This window comes from Dermacentor albipictus, chromosome 1 (genome assembly GCF_038994185.2).
Source record: "Dermacentor albipictus isolate Rhodes 1998 colony chromosome 1, USDA_Dalb.pri_finalv2, whole genome shotgun sequence".
Classification (NCBI taxonomy): Eukaryota; Metazoa; Arthropoda; class Arachnida; order Ixodida; family Ixodidae; genus Dermacentor; species Dermacentor albipictus.
Window position 1 is genome coordinate 157,200,235 of NC_091821.1, and position 21,390 is coordinate 157,221,624.

General features: G+C 43.6%; 1 protein-coding gene across 3 annotated transcripts in view; it reads left to right on the forward strand.

The window, feature by feature from the left end:
* The window catches only part of LOC135916572 (cell division cycle and apoptosis regulator protein 1-like), a 236,534-nt gene extending 216,143 nt beyond the window's left edge, over positions 1–20,391 (forward strand). For all 3 annotated transcript variants that reach the window (XM_065450003.1, XM_065450005.1, XM_065450004.1), the window contains 2 exons: positions 11,801–11,970; positions 18,457–20,391. In XM_065450003.1, coding sequence (XP_065306075.1) covers positions 11,801–11,970; positions 18,457–18,528 — 242 coding nt within the window. In that variant the 3' untranslated portion in view covers positions 18,529–20,391. The remainder of the gene's footprint in view (positions 1–11,800; positions 11,971–18,456) is intronic.
* The last annotated feature ends 999 nt before the right edge of the window (positions 20,392–21,390 follow it).

A 21,390-nucleotide genomic window follows, 5' to 3' on the forward strand; every position in this document is an offset into this window, starting at 1 on the left:
GGGCGCCGCCACCTGCAATACTTTGCTTGCGTTATCAATGCACTTTGCACCTCCGTGTGCCCCAGTTCCTGTTGCCGCAACGCTGTCGTTTGTTTGTACTGGCCGGATCAAGTTTCACAACATTTATAATGAGACCGGGCTGCATAAAGGTATAAGCAAGTGGCACAATGCTTATGCATACTTAGACAACTCCCAGAGAAGTTCCTGCGTGAATTTTTTTTCTTCATTCCCCCAGTGTGTTTGCAGTCATGGTATTCAACGGTCTTTGCTTCGGCGTGTCGTGTTTATGTTGTCGTGTATGTCGAGAAGTCGACATTATTACATCCGCAGAGTTCTCAGATAGCGACATTGTTTCCGGCGTCGCACCTCGTCCATCTTCAAGCGAAAGTGATGACGATGATGTGGAAGTGGACAACGCCCCTTGATTATCTGACGCGGTGCGTGCTTTGAGCGTCGTGCGACCTGTCGCAGAGAAGCGGGGCCTCGTGCACAAACTCGCTCACGGCCTTACTGAGTTCGAAGATGTCACGGCGAGGCCGCCACGGCGGCAAGTGAAGATCACCGATTTTTTGCTGCCTAACCACAAATAAAGCCTGTCTGAATGTGTGTGTTTGAGAACATCGTGACATAGCTCTTTTCCGGCCGGTAAGCAGCTTCTAAACTCACACTGGCGGCTTATTCGTACATCATTTAGCACGTACCTAAACGTCTTTCTCGGCCGACTACGTATTAATGAGGTTTGACTGTAGTATGATACATTTTCTGGCCGCTGGGTCCTCTGTAAACAAGAAAAGGCTCAAGGTCCACGTTGTTGGGGCAGTAGGCGCTCACCATAGCAGCTTCCCCACAATACTTGCCCCCCAGTGTCGCATGAAAATACCAGCACGTACTCACTTTCTTGTTCCGCTACCAGAAAATTTCCTCACAGGTCATTGCACGTTGTGTTCACAACTTTCGCCGCCAACCCAATTGCGATAAGCATCTTCATTTATCTTTACAGCTGGTGTGGTGTAGTGCCATTTGAAGCGTATACGGTAGCATGCTTTTAATAGATTATAACCCAAACCCTCTGCTGTTCCCTGCTGCAGGCAGCATGAAGTGAGCATCATGTTTTGCTCTGGTGGCATCTTTCTCCCACGTTGCCCACCAGTTCAACTTCGTTACAGTTTCCATTGCAGTCTTAAAACATTACACAACAGGAAAATGACAAAGCACACGCCTCAGGCTGCTCATGCTCCACCAAGTCGAAGCACGTCGGTGTCTCACGCCATAATGATCCTCGTAGAACGGGCACATCAAAACTTCCCACCAAAATCCATTGCCTCAGGAAACTTTTGAGAAAAATTTGAGAAGCGCAAATGGAAGTTTGCCGAAGCCACAAAAACGACAACACGTCTCGGGCCACTCAGGCCCCATCAATTCAGGCTCCACCAGCTCGGCACATGGGGTCTCATGCTCCAACACTTTGAATTATGCGACGTCAACTGCAGCTGGGTCTGCCAAATTTTTTGGTGACTGCGGATTGTATGTTTTGCCGGTTAGTATGCTGTTTTTCATTGCCCCCCCCCCCTTCCTCAAAAATGTATGAATGAGGTTCTACTGTACATTCTAATGAGACTGGTTCCTCTTCTTGTAAGCCTGTGTGTATTCATGTGCTGCTATCAGCATGAGCAGTTACTCAACTATTTCCCTATAATAGACTGATCAAAATGAGTACAGTAAAAGCTCTGCAATTCGAAATTCACGGGGATGCTACGAAAATTCAAGTTATACAAAAAAGTGTGAACATGCTTATGCACACGCTACATTACATTGGCGAGAACAACGTATATAGTTCGACGCACTGGCGCAGCCAACAAAACCACACACGGTCAATGTGGTCCGTCAAGATGGCTCTTGCTCTATCCGCACGTTTGTCGCGTCAACCCACAGTGCATGGTACAAAGAAAAAAAAGGGTGCTCACGCCACTTTGCCAGAAGTCACAGACAACTATTCGAAGCGGCACGCAGGTTGGGAATCATTCTGCGAACGCTCTGAAGAGAGCAGCCGACGTCTCGGAATTCGAATTATCTGTGGCAGTGATGATTTCGGTGTGAATTAGCAGGATGCGTTACATATTGCTTTCGATACATAGTTGAATGGACTGCGGCAGCTACTTTGAATTATCCGAAGTTTCAAATTAATTAGTTGTGAATTAACGAGCTTTTGCTGTATCATCATAGCAAAACACCTGGAAATCGAGTTATGCAGCACACTAAATCTAAATGTTTGTAGTTCTCTTGATCTGCATTTTACATGGAGAAACAAAAGGAAGGGATGACAAAAAAAACAAACTAAGGTACGAAGTTACATCCCATCCCTTTCCAGCTCAAGCATGCTCAACTGGGAAGATGCTACTCGAAAAAAAAAATTTGTACTAGAGATTTGAAAATATAGGATTTTTTATGTAGATTTCAAATAGGTATGTCATTAATTTTTGTGACTGCTACATTTTTTTCATTGTGTCCTACACAACTGCAAATGATAGTAAATTTTTTAAGCACTTCCTTCTGGATAAAATTTTCACAAAAAGCATCGTGCTTTAGCTTATTTAGCTCATTGTAGACTGCAAAGTGCCCATATCTATCCAAAACAACATGTACAATTACTGGAACTATGCAAAAAAAATCTGGACACCTTAAGTAATTTTTTTCACAATCCCGTGAAATATAACTTTGTACTTTCATAGCTACTGTCAAGAGGTATTGCAATTTCAAGTAGATATCAGCATGCTACATATATTGAAGAGCATGTATGTCAAATTTCATTAGTATAGGTTGTGGGGGTCTCACCCGTGCTCTTGGGACAAAGGAACGATGACACAGTAGTGCAAACAATCACAGGGGCATTTATTGCACCTTTCATACACTAATGCCTGCAAGCCTAAATACTATACACCAAACATGCCGATGGGCACGCGACATATCGAGGAAGTCCAACTCACTGCGACCGGATACCGAGCTAATGTGTTTACCCCATGCTGGACACCAACGCCTGGTCACTTGCACGTACGGTCACACGAATGGTGGCGCATTCAAACAAGGCCTCACGAGACAGTCTCGCAGAAGCATGGATCGGTGCACGCGCAGAATGTCCGCGCAGCTTGCCGACCCCAAACTGAAGAGAACAGCCTTCTCCCTTTTGCACCCAACCAACCGCGCCGCTGGCACTGAGCTCTGTACATGCAAAGAAAACAATATATCAGGGTACGCGAGAGAGTCTCGCATCCCCACAAGGTCAATTATAAGTGTACAGTAAGACCTTGTTAAACCGTACCCACTTAAACAGTAGTTTCGTTTTAAAAGTAGTAAAGTCAGATCCCCGACTCGGCAGCCATTGAACATAACGTGTTTTGTATCCGCATAAACAGTTCCAGCTTATTGCATATGTATCGGTTAACACGTAGTGTTTCCACTTTTCTTCGCCAATCGCGGCGGTGCGTCGTTACCATCAGCCTCAGAGATTGGAACGGCCTCCAAGCACCCTGTTCGTTTCCGCATGAAGCCACATCAACATCATCTCAGCACCATGCCAGAGAGCGTTGCCACGTCGTGCAAGCTAGGACTCGCATCATGATTGGATAAAAAACTCCGGGTGCTCAGCATAGCAAAAAAAATTTAACATTGTTCGTGCTATGAAAAGTGGCGCGAAGAAGTCGGTGCTGGCACGCTACAGGAATCTTCCGTTGACTACGGTGTGCGGCATTTCGAATGCAAAGAAGTTGCTCGGCAGCTCTGCTGCGACCGTGTAGAGATATCGGCTACGAGGTTCGACTTTTTGCCATCGTTGCCTCTGTGGTTGCCGAAGTGTTGCCTAACGACAGTGATAGTGGCGACACAGAAAGCGACAGCACAGGCGATTAAGGCCCAACAGTGGCAGAATCTGCGCATTATGTCAGCCTCATGAATGCAATCGTATTCTCCGCACCTGTGCATGGAGAATATGCAACGCCAACGAGGAATCTGCCATGCAAGTGCTTGCCGAGAAGAGGGGGGCTGGCTGAAAAGCTGGCTCGCAGCTTCAGTAAATTTCAGGCCGCTGTCGTCGCTGCTAGGCCACCGCGGCATCAAATGAAAGTAACAGATTTTTGTCGTGCGAAGTGAATAAATACTGCATGATTTTGCCTTTTCATTATACTCTCTCTGAGTTTCGTTTTTGACAGGTAAGTGGTCTATCTCATGCTATTTTGGTTAAGCAGTACTACCATTTAGGACGTACTTTTTCCAAGCTTCGGCCAACTACGGTTTAATGCGGTTTCATTGTACAAGGTTATTGTCATGGGATTGCAAAAAAAAATTAGTTTAAGTTTACTAATCTTTTCTTCCGTTGTTCCACTAAATATATATGCAGTTTGGATAGATATCAGCGCTTGGCAGTCTACAAAGAGCTAAGTAAGCTACAGCATGAAGCTTTTCAGGAAAATTTAATACACAAGGAAGTGCCTCCAAAGATCGGTATACCCGTCGTGCTCAGTGGCGATGGTGTCATGGGATCGAATACTGGCAATAGCGGCCGCGTTTCGATGGGGGCAAAATGCGAAAATACCTGTGTACTTAGATTTAGGTGCACGTTAAAGAACCCCCAGGTGGTAGAAATTTCAGGAGTCTTCCTCTACGGCATGCCTCATGATCAGAAAGTGGTTTTAGCACATAAAACCCCATAATTAAAATTTTTTAAAAAAGATTGGTATATTTGCAGTCATGTAGGACATAACTAAAAAATATAGCAGCTGCACAAAAACTAATGGTATATTTGAAATTTAAATAAAAAAAATATATGAATCAAAGTATCTTCAAATCTCTAATACATACATATATATATATACAATCGACTCCCGTTAATACGGAGTTCACGGGGACCGCAAAAAACTTCGAATTAAATGAACTTCCATAAGCACAAAACACAGAAAACAGCACTTTATTTGTGGCGAAATCGAGTATTTTCTCTAAGAAAAATAGTCGGTCATCTTGCTTTGCTTCTTCTTGCCGAATCGCGCTGCTGAAAGCAAGTTCTGCAGGCTGTAGATGTGGCGGAATGCTTCTTCCGCGTCACCTTCAGCGGCAAAGAAGCGCTCCGCGAGAGCAAGGCCCGCAGCTACATCGGCAGCCTTAGGTTGCAGCTCGCCTTCAACGTCATCGTCGCTTTCCTGGGTCGCTTCCTGGGGCCGAATAATCTCTATAGTTTCGCTATCCGTCAGCGCACCGCACGTTTCGACCGCCTTGTCTACGGCGACGTAATCTTAAAAATTGACGTCCCCGCGAGCATCACCAAAATCAGTGCCGTGAAGCTCGCTTGTTGACGCTTCCTCCGCTGAAATTTCAGAGGCATCCTCCGAAGAAGCTGGCACAATACCGCAAGCCCTGAAGCAGTTTGCGATTGTTTCTTGCTTCACACGATCCCATGCTCGCGCCAACATGTGGATGGCACTAAGCAGGCTCACCTCGTACTTTGTGGAGATATCCATACACAAAATCATGCGCTCGAGGAGGTGCCGCCTGTACAGGACTTGATTCTTGATTCTTGATGATGCCTTGGTCCATTGGCTGCAGAACAGCCGTTGTGTTTGCAGGCAAAAATGCGAGGCGTATTGCACTCAAGGCTGGCACATTCACGTGAGCACTGCAGTGATTGACATGGAACAACACCTTGCGGTTCGAAGCAGCAAACTTGCGGTCCAATTTGCTTATCCAGCTCTTGAAGATTTCGGCCGTCATCCACGCTTTTTTGTTCGCCTCATAGTCCACAGGCAGCGTCTTCACACCTTTAAAACATCTCGGCTTCGCGGCTTTCCCTATCACAAGTAACCGACATCGTTCCATGCCAGTCATGTTTGCCGCGATCAGCACCGACACTCTTCCTTGCTGCGTTTGCCCCCAGCACAGTCGTCGTCCTTGAATGTCAGGGTCTTCTCTGGTAGAAGCCGATAGAAGAGTGCAGTCTCATCTGCATTGAAGATGTCTTCCGGTCTGTATTCGGTGAGATATTCACGCAGCTTTCTGTCCTTCTACGTGGCGCATGTTTCCTGGTTAACGGACGCCTTTTCACCACACACGCTCTTGAAAACCAGGTCATGGCAATCTTTAAAGCGCGTCAGCCATCCATCTGACGAAACGAAGTCATTGATCCCCTATATTGCTGCGAGCGTTCGGGCTTTCATCGCAACGATGTCTCCGCTGAGAGGAAGTTTGTTGCTCCTGGCCTCCCTAATCCAAATCAGCAGAGCCTTCTCCAACTGTGGGTAAGCGCCGGTGTGCATTCGCTTCCGAGAAGTTTTGGACTTGTCGTTCTGAAATGCATCCATTATTGTGCGCTTGTTCTTGACGTAGTTTGAGAGCGTGATCGGCTTGATCCCGTACTTCCACGCTATGTCTTGTTTGGCGGCACCTCCCTTTTCTACTTCCTTCAAAACCTCGACTTTCGTTGCCAGGTTGAGCGTGCGATAAGAGCCACGGTTTGCCATGGCTATAAGCTGCGCAACTAGGTACAGTCAATTCCGAATCACCCGTCGAACAACCTAGCCTACGAGCTACCCGCACAAAGGCGCTCGACCAACACACGCCTCGACATACGCTGCGCACGCTGCAAGACTAATCTCGCACAATCTCGCCACTGCCAGTATGCAGCGCTGCGTGCACCTATGGCACCCGCGTGGCCTCCGCGATCAGCTCCAGCCACGTGTGGACGTGTGGCAGCCGCGCGTGGCCTCCGGCGGGAGCCGCTTCGCCTCCCGCCGGAGTTGATCACGGAGGCCACGGCAGCCGTAGCAATGAATAATCACGCCGCTCCAAGAAGGATGGCGTTGCGGGCGGCTGTGGTGGCGATGACACCAACGCGGAGCAGGGAACTGTTGCAACACTTGAAAAATTGCATATTCTACCAAAGAATGACGGTCACCTCGAGGATCCCGGCTGAAAATTAACTTCCAATTAAACAATATTACTGGATGAGGACTTCGAATTATCGAACGATTTCTTCTATAGGATTACATGCAAAACTGACGGGACCAGCACTTCACTTCTAATTAACCGAAAATTCCAATTAAGCGGCTTCGAATTATCGGGAGTCGACTGTGTGTGTGTGTGTGTGTGTGTGTGTGTGTGTGTGTGTGTGTGTGTGTGTGTGTGTGTGTGTGTGTGTGTGTGTGTGTGTGTGTGTGTGTGTGTGTGTGTGTGTGTGTGTGTGTGTGTGTGTGTATTTTATTTTTTGCCCCAAGTAGCATTTCTCCTTTACTGCAGGGAACTCTAAAAAGTAATTAGGAAGAGGCAGTTGGAGTTGTGCATCCAGAGAACCTCGTCATGCACGTCTGAAATGGCATACAAGAGTTAATATTCTTACTGACAGACTGCGCATTTGAATCTCGTAAACAACACCCACCTGCCAGGGTCCATAACATAGCAGTGCCTGATCAAGGTGAAGGCAGAAGGCGAACCAGACAACTTTATTTGTGTGGGCATGTACAGTAAGAACTGTCTAATACATTTTCCACGGTACAACAAAAAAAAAAACCATAATACCCACGGAACGTATTATGTGGACAGGCTGTTAAAATCACGGGAACATGCTGTTCGCTGTTATGCATGGCTCAGCCTCTAAAGGATTTAAAGTCGCTGACAGCTCACTTAGATTCGACAAGAACTGCTAGAAGTCTGAATAATCACGAGTCCGAAGTATCGGATTCGACAGAAAATGTGGCTATTCCAGAAGTGGCCAAAAAGGGTGTGCCGTATTCCCGTATAGTCACTTTCGGGGATACCTTCATTTTCAGGTGACCAGCACAAGACAGTGCCTATGAGCAATGGTATTCTTGGCATAGTGCCGGGATCACTGTCGCCTTTCAACGCAACTGAGATTACGAAGCTGAAAGTAGTATAGTAGACTCCCTTTAATGTGAACTCGAAGGGGCAATGAAAATTTGTTCGTCTTATCAAAAGTTTGTCTCATCGGAAGAATAATTGGCAACATGACCAGATGCATCCAAATATCTTCAAAACGGTAAATGAAGCAGACTTAAAACGGGGAAAAAGTGACATAAAAAGCATTTATTTAGCTGAACCTAATGGAAAACTGTTTTTTGAGTGGTACTCTTGCTTGGTTTTGTCCAGTCCCTGATGGATGGTTGGCGCTTCTGTACAAACCGGCAAGCAGCCACAAACGATTTCATCTTGCCTAATGACCTTAAAAAATCCTTCTGTGCCTTCGTGCTGCTGGAAAAAGTTCACTAGGGAGTTAAAGCAGGCATCTGCTACCTCACAGATCATCGGTGCAGGTTCGGAGCTAGCGAAAGTATGAAAGAGCAGGCTGAGCATGTGGTAAAGCAATGCAACCTAGAAGAAAGTCTAGGTGATGTTGAGCGAAGTGGGGTAGGAGAAACGAGGCGAAGCGTTGCGATGGAGGAAGGTAGGCAGAGTCGCACTGGGATGACCTCCTCTGGCAATTGTGGCAGGTTTAATTTGCAATAGGGACTTACTAGGTTTGTCTTGTGATAATATCGTCCTCGTGTGCCGTATGCTGTGTGTGCAAGTGAAAGCGTGTGACGGTGAGCCGACGATGGTGGATCAATCTCGCATGCGCAAAGGAGGAAATGGGGGCCTAGCGCGCTGCCGTCTGTCGTGTGCATTGAACAGGGGAAGGGAGCAAGGGAGGGGAGTGTTGCACTTCAGTCACGTGGGCTTTATCTTGATTGCGATCTGCTCTGGGGGCACAGTCTAGTTGGGCCAGTGGCTTGCAGCTTTGCGTGCACTGTGTTCTTGCCACTCAGTTTGCATTAAGCAATAGACGCGAAGGTCACTTCGCTTGCTGCTGCTGCCGTGATTCCTAACGCCAATTTTTTTACAGTGAGTGTCCCCAGTCATCGAGTGTGATGTGTTCATGTTTGCCTGTGCGTGCTGACACCATGCTTGTTAATTTTGTTTGTAAGCAAATTGTTTACAAGGGAGTGTTCTACTCCGGTGGCTGCAACATACGGCACGGCCACGCGACCCCGGTCTTGAATGCGATTTGCGATTTGGACAGTCTAGGCGCACTGAGGGCCAATAGCTTCGTATGCTCTACAGCACCCATACACTTGCACGTCACCTGATGCACATGCCCCCGGGCGCGGCGCATTGAGGCACCCTAGCCTCCAGGATCGGTAGCAGTGGCAGTCACTCCGTATGTTTGTCTCAACCGAAGAGCACGTCTGACACGCTTCGTCTTTAGCTGTTTTTTCTTTCTTTTTTTTTGCATTCAGTTTATGGAAAACCAAAAGAATGTTCCCATGTTGTTCATTATATGCAAAAATTCGGCTTAACTGAGTTCATCAGCGTGAGCAGTTCATGAGCAGAAATAGTGATAGTTTCATTTTGTCGTGCCACCGGTGCCTCCTTGTAACTGAAACTAGCGTAGCCTAGTTGACCTAGCAGTCGCCAATGAGAATTCGATACATGCGTTGACTGTACTTTTGTCTTTCTGTAGTGACAGCATAACAATGGTAGAGATACAGGCCGCAATGTTTAAGCCATACTTTTCGATTGATGGCCGGCTGATGCCACTGATAACATATGTGGAGCGTTGCTCTGACCACTGACAAAGCGCAAAAAGCCTGAAAAGGAATCTTGTAAAAGTAATTGCTCGAAAATTGCGGCAACAGAATGTCTAAGTTGAAAGAAAGCACATGTGCGAAGAGCACTGCATTGACAAACTTGGGCTGTGTTCTTGAACTCTCACTTTTGAAAATGCTTTAATTTTCACAATATATTTTGCAAACAATATTTTTCACGAACGACGACATATACACTCAATTCTCGATATAACGAATCATGCGGGACCGCCGAAAATCGTTCCATTATTCTCAAAGGTCGTTATATTGAAAGCCCCAAAATTAACCATTCCACCCATCAACCCATTAATTTATCATTTGTCACCGTTTGAGCTAGCCATGAAAATGTTGCTGTTGGCTCTCGGCCCACGCTGTTGCTATATTCCATAAATTCTGCCGCCACGCACCATCGAAGCACCGTGTAATAAGAGTGATGTGCACGAAGCAGACACTGATGCTGACAAAACTACTGACAAAATGGAAGCTCCATGTCAACTACAAAGCGCAGTGTTACTGTTGTTTATTTTTCACATTCCTTGCCAGGGACACTGTCTCACTCGAGGCAGGCGGACACCTGAACTATTCCGAAGCACAAGCGCGCATAAACGGCACTGTCCGGAAAGTGCAAAGTGCGACCGTGTGGCATCCCACGAGTACGGAGGTTACAGTTCTCCGCTCACGTAGCTAATATGGCCACAGAAAGAAGCACGAAAGAAAGAGGGGTGTGCAAAAAGAATGGTGAAAGAAAGAAGAGACGCGCCTCCATTGCTAGGCGACACTTGCCTGGGCAGAGCATGCACTCACAAAATCCGATGCATTGTTGCCTCCGCAACAGATTTTTTTTTTAATTCTCTTTTGTTTTGTTATTGAACGCCACTCAGTTTTCGGAACCCGTGCACCGCAGCGTCCGCTTTCTAGGCCTTGTCGTCTGCTAGCCTTCTGTTTTGGCTGCCATGAAGGATACACTGAAATTCCCCAGATTCTGAAATATTAGTTCGTAGTACTGAGGCATTGTTAAGGTGACACGGAAACTGAATAACGATCGTTATTCTAAAAAATTCGCTATTCTAAAGCTCGTAGTAGTGAAATATTTTCACATTGGAAACCATATGAAGTCAGTAGAGGATTCCTGAAAAGTTAGCTAATCTGACAGATTCGTTAAAGGGACACTAAAGGCAAATACAAAGTGGATGTGAACTGTTTAAATACCTTTCCAGAAACCTCACAACGGGTGACTTAGTATACGAGAAATTGTTAGTTTACGAGAAAATTGTATCTGAAGGGTCCGAATAGCTTTTTCGAAATTCAACTCTCCCACCACCCAATTTGGGGAATGGTGACATTGCATTCGCCACCACTGCCCTTTGCTGCCGTCGGTGAATAAAACGGTGCACGACAGACGGTGGCACCATGCCAAGACAGAGCGGCAGATTCACCGCTGCAGTTGCTTTTTGGTCAAGTGGCGAAACATCCCGTGACATCACATGGAAGTTGAATTCTCTGCTACTTGCAGTTTGTGCGAGTTTCACGAGCCAGAAAAACCAGCGCAGCACTATGCAATCGGGAAAGTACTGAAACGTGAAAGCATGGGCGGCGCACAGTTGATTTAAAACGAAACCTTTCGACCGACCGCATCATTGTCAGCGGTAATTTCAATTACTTCTTTATTCTAAACATGAAATAGAACTGGACAAGTAGTATTTTATTTCCTCTTATTATACAATACGAGGATGTTTTTTGCGACGAGTAGCTGAGTACTAGCGACAGAATTTAACTGAGGAGTGCTGTTGTCATCGGGCAAGTGCTTGAATGCCCAGGGGGAGTCTAACCATGCCCTGCATTTACCTCTACTTCTCATATATTACAGCTCTGTTCGCAATAACACTGACGCCTTAGAGATTCTCAAACACTAATCTATCACTTTAGCTTGACTTAGTACTTGCCTTTAGTGTCCCTTTAATGTGGTGTTCGTAGTAACGAGGTTTCACTGTAAAACGGGATTCTAATACATAGGTGTCTATGAGCCCATTGCTGGGACCAGGCTTTAGCGATGTTATAGCCGAGAAGACGTATGAATGAGGAATGTATCAACAGGGTTCTACTGTATTCATGTTTTTGCGAAGCACTTGCTGTTGTATTCTTGACCTGTAACTGACTACAGCTCCTTCATGCCTGCCTTTCAGCTGAAGTGCGTGAATCATGGGAGGCATCCCGACAAGAAGTGTTGAAAACGCAGATTGACTTGGACCAGGCACGCCGCCAGCTAGTTGTCGTTGAAGACGACTTGTGCTCATCACGTAAGGCTGCCCAGGAACTGCGACTGGCCCTTCAGAATTGCAGGCAACACTTACAGGTGAGCTTTTCGTCCTTCTTTCTTTCGAGATGTCTGCCACACTGTTCTCACTGTTTTACAAGAGAATTAAGTGTAGTTGCTTGACTATCCAACATCTGGGTGTGACATCAGTACAAAACAAGTAAAGATTTGGTTAGTACAATCGTAATAATTCAAACTCGAAGAGGCCCGAAAATTTGTTTGAATTAAAAGAAGTTCGAACTAAAGGAAGCTAATTGAATGGAGGACTTACCTGCAGTGGCACATGTGCACTGAGCTAACCCACGAGTGGGAATTTCCACAAGATTTATCCACACTTACTTACAAATTACAGTCAGTTAGTAAGCGTATCGGCGCTCGTACTGTGATAAGAGGTGCTGGGTGCACACGTGTATAGTAAAAGGAAACATGTCCCGTGGCAATTGTCCCTTCATACTTTTTGCATGCTTCACCGCAGAAGAGTGCTGTTTGGGGAGAAGTTAGCTTTCGGGAACTAGGATTATGCAAAGCGCCATGCTTTCCGCGCTCCAAAGACATTGGCGAGGATTACAAAGGTGGAGTTGGCGCCATTCCTAACAGCGGCAAATTGTTTTAATGAAAAACACAGCACTGAACAGCAAGAAGCTTGGTAGCGAAAGTCAAAGTAGCTAGGCCTTGCGTTGCCATGGTGTGGCTACTGCTGCCAGGGGATGTGCGTGCGAGTGCCTCAGCTCAAGACGGTGCGATAATCAAAATGACTGTGGTGATGGCTTCAATTAATGCTGTTTCAGACCTGCAGCCATGGCAAAAAGTCTGGAAAGTCGAACGGCGAAGGTTTTTTGCATCCGAAATCTCGTATTAAAAAATTCTACTGTAGCTGTACTTCACGGTGCCACAGATGCTTTACTTGCATTGATTGACAGAAGCTGTGGCAAATTCAGATGTGCAATGCCTTCTTCGAAAATATTAAGTTCACTGTGGGTGCATCACAACACTAGACATCCCAAATGCAATACCCACTGTTGTGTTTGTTCTGTAAAACTTGTCAGAATAACCCAGTTGCCTGAATACCTTATTGGCAAAAGAATAATTTTATTGCCATGCACAGTTAGTATCAAACAGTACATTGACTGTGCATCAGTAAAATTCACGGCGTGCACAGGCCTTTGAAACCCTTAAAATGAAATTGAATAATGGATTTTCAAGATGTTGAAAGTCCTTGAAATTTTTTCCCTCTTGAAAATCCTTAAATTCTTTGGATAATACAGAAAAAGCCCGAGTATTAGACTTTTTTTTCATGGCGGGTGAGCATGGTCCCAGCAAACTCCAGACCGAAACAGTGCTTCTAAAATTTGAAGCTTGCATTGAGATTTCACACATTTCACTTGATATCACTTGCGCGCTGCTGGAAATTCCCACAGCGGATGAGAGAGACACAAGCGTTCGTTCCTTTCTCACGTTAGATGCTGCTTTCTTAGCTGCCTTGTCCCATCATACGTCCTACTTTTCTTGGTTCCGCTTGTCACTTTGCTTTCAGCCAGTAAGATGCCATGTCCTGGGCACCATTTTTTTTTTTCATGCCTCTTGTCACATGACTAGAGTGCTGTAGCTAATAGTTTTTAGTGCAAAGAAACGCATGACATGAGAGAAGGCACATAGGACGCAGCGCTGTGTCCTGTGTGCCTTTTCTCGTGTCATGCATTTCTTTCCGCCCCCTTGCACGTCGACTCTGTTCAGGTAGAATGTTTTGTAATGCTCCAGCCTAAAAACGTCTTGGTCATTTGTGCACCTGGTTTCGCTCAACATGATTGACGAAAATAAGAAATATAAATTCAGCAAACATTTCTTCTAAAGGAAACACCTTGTTTCTAACAGATCTGGCATTTAGATGTATGCATTTTACAGAAGCAGGTAATAACTGTGACACGACAGCATTCAGTTCTTGTGGCAAATTAAAGTGTGTGCCCATTACAGTCGATGGAAGTCCTTGGGGCTCTTGACATGTATGGCTCTGGCTCCATCAGTTTTTCGCACCAGAATCTTGCCATTTACATGGCAAATGTAGCGATAGCCCTTTTCTTTGGCCGTAACCTTTATCAATCTTAGTTGTTCCTTATCATGTCGAGTCATGTTTTCCTGAATGTACACACGTGGTGTACTCTGTTTGCTTTTATTTGCCAATCATGCGTCTCTTGTCGTTTGCCTTGCAAATCGAGCTATTATGCCTGGAATATTATCTCCTTTAGAGGGTAACCTGTGAACGGAAACATCACATGGCGTGACGAGTGGAACTTCAAGTTTTTCAGCGATAGTGCTTAATAAAGCAATTAGGTCCTCATTCGATACCAGTGCGATTCCATGTATTTCAAAGTTTTGACGTCGACTTCAGAATTTGAGTTGATGCAGTTCTTGCTTGAGTTGTGCTGCCATGACTTCATTGGTATCATCTACCTGTTCTAGGTCTGCAACTCTCGCTTTCAATGCTTTTATCTTGGTATCTTGTCGGTCTATTTTCTTTTCAAATTCATCAAACTTATCCGACATGAAGCTGATAGCTTGTTTCGTTTTCTCAACTGTTAGTTTCAGGGCAGGTAAACATTCAAGGCTTCGTTTGATAGACTCAAGAATCAACTTCATATCAGTGTCAGAATTACCATCTTCACTAGAACTGAAATGCTGCTCAGCGCGGCATGTCGGACAACGCCCAGCTTTTCTGTCAGCCTCTTTTTTGCCTGTGTAGGATTTTTCGGTCAATCCGGCGCATTTACCGAAGTGGTATATATGGCCACATTCAGCGCACTTCACATTCGATCCTTTAGCGGAAATGGTCTTTTCACACGATGCACATCTATCCGACATTGCACTAGCAGTGGTGTAGTATCACACGTCAGGTTCGCGGAGCACACATGCAGGCAATGACAGTGGCAGCAGCAGAAGCTGCGGCAACAACAAAGTGTAACCAAGGCAAATAAACCAGTGTATTTACCTGCAAATTCACAGAGGTACAGTTACGATGTGTACACGGCACTGCTGCTGCTGCCAAATGGCTTCCCATTCTACAAACCTTACTTCATGTAGTCTCTTTGCTATCACCATCAATGCTCCACTCTCTCTCTCTCTTTTCCTTTTTTCTCCCCCCCCCCTCGGTACGAATATCCGTATCTTTTTACTTTTGTTTTTAATTAGTGGGCGGCGGCTGAGGGCACTAAGGGTATTCAGCTATGGCCTCCAAGATTTACAGTGTCGCACAGCAACACATGCACTAAACAGACGTCGTGAGCCACATCAATACATTGCTCTCGATGCTCCCAACCTTCTTGAGATTTGTTTATAAGTGCTTACTAACAAGGTAACAGAGTCTGCGTCTTTGTAGCGCTGTTTTCTCTTCAAGTAACAAGATGTTATCCACCCGGAATGCTCTGGGATTTTGGGAAGTTGTTTTTAAGGCTGAAACTATAAAACCTCAAATCAACAAAATTTGCTATTTATCAAAGTTCTTTGCCTCTAGTACAACTTAGTTATATTGAGATTCGACTGTATAGACATAATATTGGTCGATCAGATTATATGACGCCCAGATTATATGATGTTCTTGCGTAGCCCTGAGGAAGTCATGTAATCAGGGTTCCACTGTATTATTAGCAAAAAAAGTGAAAAGGGAAATAAAAGTAAAACATGTGCTACGGTAATTTTGAAAATTTCTTGAAAGGGCCTTGAAAAGTATTTTTCTTGGAAACCTGTACGAACCCTGATAAAATGTACAAGATATTCTAAAATCAATACAATAAGAAAATCCACTTTATAATACATCATAAAAATCCACACAAATTTAGGGGCAGATATCGTCTGTCCATAAGAGAATCTTGTCAAGTGTGCACCTTACAGGATTCAGTTAGGCCATACATATCTTATTTCATTAAATATGCTTTGGTTAATTCAATATTTCAGTTAATTCAATCGTGACCACTGGTCCTGGCCAGTGTCAAAACATTTGTTAATTCGATCCTGGAATTAGCCCTCAGTAATAATCTGAAGGATACTGGTCAGCAATGACATGACCCAAATTATTACCCCAATGGTGACCCCAGTAAAGACCCCAGTGGCAGCAGCATCTTTCTTAGCAGCACTAGGGGACAGTGAATGCATTAAGTGGAAATAAGTTTCTGTTCTGTGTAGGTAAAGTTTTCTGGTTTCAAGTTTCCCATTTTCCAGAACTTGTAAGCATGTTATATTTTTCTTGCTAAAAAATCTGATGCACATTAGATTTTTGCTTTGTTTAGGAGCCCTAATGTCATATCTAAATTAGTAACTATCTAAGGTGAACTCATAAAAAGCGAATGTGGGTTCTATTTGGATACACATTAGAATAATGACAGAATTGAGCTTAGAATCTTAGTCGCCCTCTAAAGCCTTTTGGTGAACATCTCTCAAGGCAGTAAATAAATTCTGTGACTATATGTAGTATGGGATGTCTGAATAGCATGACTAAATGAAATTATTTTGAACATTAGGGAGCACGGCCAAAATAGATTTGCTACTGTTCCAAGAATCATTTGTGTATCTTAACCAATAAATGTTGGTGTTTGCTTTGTATTCTGGGCAGTGGACACTTGCTACAAACTGCAGGCAGGTGGTCCGACTTTTTGCCTGCTATGAACTGTGCTACCAAGCAGTCATAGCTATACAGTGAAATCTTATTAGTAAATATTAATACAGATCTTGCGGGAGTGAAAGAAATGTCCCAAGAATATTCGAATGTAAAATATTGTTTGGACCAAAATAACAAATGTTTACTCTGTCAACACATCTTTCTTTTTTCAGTGAATTACTTACCCTGATTTCTTCTTTGCTCAAAATCTGCACACAAATTGCAGTTTTTGTTATTTTATGTACATAATAAATACTTGCAACATAGTGGGAAAACTTGCATGAAACTTCTATGGAACATCGAGGACCTCGTGACTTCATTGTGATGAGGCAAAATCAGTGTGTGACTCACATCTTAATCTACATAGATGGGCTTTTCACTGCTGTGCCCATCTCATGATTATAATTTTTTAAGTAAGCCAACCAGTAAATAATCATCCATCACGATGCAGTTAGTGAACCGAACTTCAATACATGTGCTGCAGTTAGAGCACCTGCCATGCATCCTGTTTTCTAACGGCCTTCTTAATGTGTCTCATATTGTACACCTCGCACTGAATTAAAACAAAACAGTTCTTTCTGCAGCCATCATTGCGACCATGATTGTGACGATAGTGACCATGGAGTCACGCAAGTAGGTGCCAATTGCGACTTGATAATTAAATATCCAAAGTATTATATGGTTTCTGTTCCTATGTGTGTGATGATGTGAGGCTGTGTATTGAGCAATTATTTCCAGTATCTCAAATGCAGCAAGTCTATGGGTGTAATTGATTGATTCACAAGGTTTAATGCCCCAAGGAACTGCCGAGGCTGTGAGGAACGCCATAATGGGGGCCTCCAGAATAATATTCAATGCCTGGGGTTGTTTAACATGCACCTAAATCTAAGGGCACAAGCATTTTTGCATTTCATCCTAGTCAAAATGTTGCCATCATGACCAGAAATTGAACTCTGGGAGTTTTATATGAGAGGTGGGCAACATTTGTAATATGTTGAATCGCTTCTTTGATGTAGGTGGAGCTTAAGTGGTGCACAATGTCAATAATGACACAATGAACCAATTGCAAAATTCTGTAAGCCAGCTGCTCTGCGAAGCTATTTTCTAACGAAAAACTCCATCCCAAGGACTACATTTCTCCCTTAAGTGCAGTCCTTCCAAGGAGGAAATGCGAGCACAAAGGCTCCCCAAAAATTATTTCGAAAATTTCATGTCATAGTTTCACCTCAACTGTTATCCCCAATAACATAAATACTGCTACAAGTTAGTCGCTTTTACCGCCAATACCCCCTCGGATTACAAAAGGGTGTGCAGGGGTTTGCTGTTGAATGGGAACAATAATTTATTCGAATAGCCAGTGGATGAAAGCTTTTGGCTGGAAAACAGGCTTTCTCATGTATGCACAACAGCTTTTTTTTGCAGATGGTCCATTTCAGTGTTTCGAAGCATGTATGAAAAAATAGACAAGTTAGCTGTAGTGCATGCTTGAGGATGATGTAGTGCTGACTGCCATACATATTCCTCAAGCACACACTTGCACATTTGCACTTTTTGGTGCTCCAGGGCTTTTCTGGATTAACCAGTACATGGCCAGATTTCTCAGAATAAACAAACATGCCATAGAATGATGTGTTTTTTTGCAGGGACCAGGTGGCAAGTCCAAATTATCCCGTTATTTGCCATAACAAGGGTAAAATTAATGAGGTTGTGTTGTATTTCCACCACCATCTAGTATGTGCATCATGAAATTCATCATATTGCCTTATACCCCAGGTTCTGGTGTTAATCCTTTTGTTCTCTCCTTCTGTGATGCCCTCATATGAAAGTGATAGCTGACCCATTCGTAATCATTTTATAAGTTGTCACTCTTCTTTTTCCAGGCCACTTTGGGGAGCCTGGAGACTGTGCTGGGCCGTAAGGAACATAGGGGTGACACCAAGAATGATGATTGAGCGCATCAGTAGACATTCACTTCTATGATTCCCTTCTGTAGGGATAACTTTGCTTTGTTTTGAACCTTTGGTGGCAAAACAGTTGTTTCTTCTTTATTGTAGAAGCTACATCCGTCATGCAGTGCTTGATGATATAAGCCAACATTTTGTTATACTTCTCTCTGTCTGATATTGTTGTTTGTGGTTGAATGATGAGCAATGCACCAAGCTATGTCCAAAAGCAGCATTGGTACTATATACTAATTAGTTTCCATCTCTAAGCACTTGCATTTATTTCTGAAAATGAAAGAGGTGGCATAAAATGTAGTGTCCTTTTTCTTTACATTATGAAATTATATATGGATAAGTTTAATTCTTTCTATTGGACACAAAACTCATAGAAGGATTGTTCAACTTTGTTATGCTATTATTTTTTTCCAAACATGTTTACTACTGCAGATTTTGTAATTATGCTTTCATGCCTTGTTTGCTTAAAGGGGTATTGACACAAAAATCTTGTAACCGGCTTTTATTACTCTTTTGGATAGCTGTTGACCCCGTAACCACTAGTGTTGTGCTAGGATTTCTTCAACACACAAAAAATACACCCCCTTTTAATGTGACCATTTCAAAATGCATGCCAAATGGAGCGTGGCTTTTTGGCATAGGGTTTGTTTCCAAGGGCGCCTCTATATGCCATGAAAATCATAGGTAGTGGTGACATGGTGTCACAAAGCACTGACCAATGCACTGTCAGCCTGGTATAGTTGTCGCAAGCTCCACAGTGACTGTGCTGCCGATAGCTGGACGCTAGCCACATAAGCCATTGTTTCCTCTTTCACTTTGTGCTTTTATGCATTCGACACTGGATAACAAGCTTGGTCCCTGCTTGCTGTCACTTCTGTCAGAAGACGCAGTGCCCTTTGTCCTTTGCACTTTCTCTCCCATTGTCCATCATCTAAAGCTTTTGGCAAGACAACCACAATGTGGCTTCAACAACTGATGCAACTTCATAGCATGGAAGCAAAGGACGAGACTGAAGGGAAACAACATATACTCAGGTATGTTGTTTCCGTTTCGTCTCGTCCTTTGTTTATGCGCTATGAAGTTAGGCCATGGAATACCTACTAGCCTGATCTCTAACACTGTTCAATTATTGCAATGACAAGGCATCAGTGATACCATGTGACCCCTCCCCTGTCCTCCTCTATATTCGGGATGTACACAGGTACACTTGTAAAAAAAAAAAAACTGCACCAAGATCTACTTTTTGAATTTTGCGCATCAAAAAAATTTTATAATTCATTGTTTCTTGCATTTCTGAAAAATGGAAGCCTCTTGCTGTTATTAAGATGTCCTTGGCTAATTGAGCCAAAAGAAAGCAATACAAAAGTTTTGTATCAGTGCTCTTTTAAATGAAAATGAGCACACAAAAGCTTGTAGTACTGTGGTAGGCTTAGGATTGTAAGTCAATGTGTTTAATTTCATGAAAAGGAAGATTTGCATGAATACACAAAAACTTAATTGAAAGGACATAATCTGAAAATGCTTTTGTGACTGCACAATTATATTGGTAGCACTGCTCCTATTATGTCTTTTGTTTATGTTTACGGTACCACAAGCAGTTGCATCTTTGGAAGACGAGTTTTTTCTGTGTGCAGCAAGAATTTGCCGTAGTTGAGCCTGATAGCTTTGTCTATGACAGGGCTCTTATTTCTTTCACTTGATCTTCATGCATGTTGAGTACCAGACCGTGACACGTCTAAATTTTTTCACTCCCTGAAAATGAGTTCAGCAGGCTCTTGGTGTGCTTTTCTTTTTCTTTTTTCTGTGCCCAGCATACTGTTGTACTCTGTGCAAAGATTAAATATTATTTGCACTTTTCATGTTTGTTTGTCATTTCTGAACGGCTGTGTGGGACAGTCCAAAGTGACTGCCAGTTTTTGAAGAAGCACAGTTGTGTTATGGCGGTAATGTATTCAACACGTTAAATATCCACCACCTAGTACAAGCTTTGCTAATTCCAATTTTCACTATTTTCGCAATTTTGGCATTTTTGCAATTTTATAACGAAATAAATATGTGGTGTAGTTGCATACTTTTTTTTTTTGCGAGGAACCTTTTGAAGATTTGTCAGAAATATTTTTGAATGTCATCAACCTTAGCTAAAATGCCCCCCCCCCCCCCCCCCAAAGAACTAATTTTGGGTTAAGTCAGAGTCAGTTGTTCAAAAACAGAAGTTTGGCAATTTTTCAAAGACATACTCTACGCAACATAAATCTAACTTTCGAGGGCCAATAGTACTTGCAGATTTACCAAAAAAGAAAAATTGTAGGGTACAATGCGTTAATTTTCCAGCGATAGGCTTTCAAAATTGTTAAATCTGCAAATAATTGAAACATTGTTTTCCACATTTAGAGAAATAAGAATTCTTTTCAAGAACTATCATATAGACTCTCGTAAGGGCCACACTTCTTTCACAATTTTGATGAAGTGCAGCAATTACATGGGTACATATATTGGTCAAACCGGCAGATGCATCAACGAGAGATTAAAAGAGCATCGATATAACGTCACTACGGTAACCTCGGGTCATTTGGGTATTCACTGCCAAGATTGTTCCTACAAGCCCATGTTTGAAAGCACTTCCATTCTGTTTAAGGCTCGTAGCAGGATGACGAGGGAGATTGTAGAGGCCTACGAGATTGCAAAATTAGAGCAAAAGTGCATAAGCAAGCCTTCAGTGTCACTATCTGAAAAGGAGATACGATTCCTCAGTTTATCTTTGTGACCATTGTAGTACACGTTTTCCCTTGCCTTGCACACGTGTTCGGTTCAACGAAATGCACCGCTAAATGCACCACTTAATATTCTTTTTTCCTG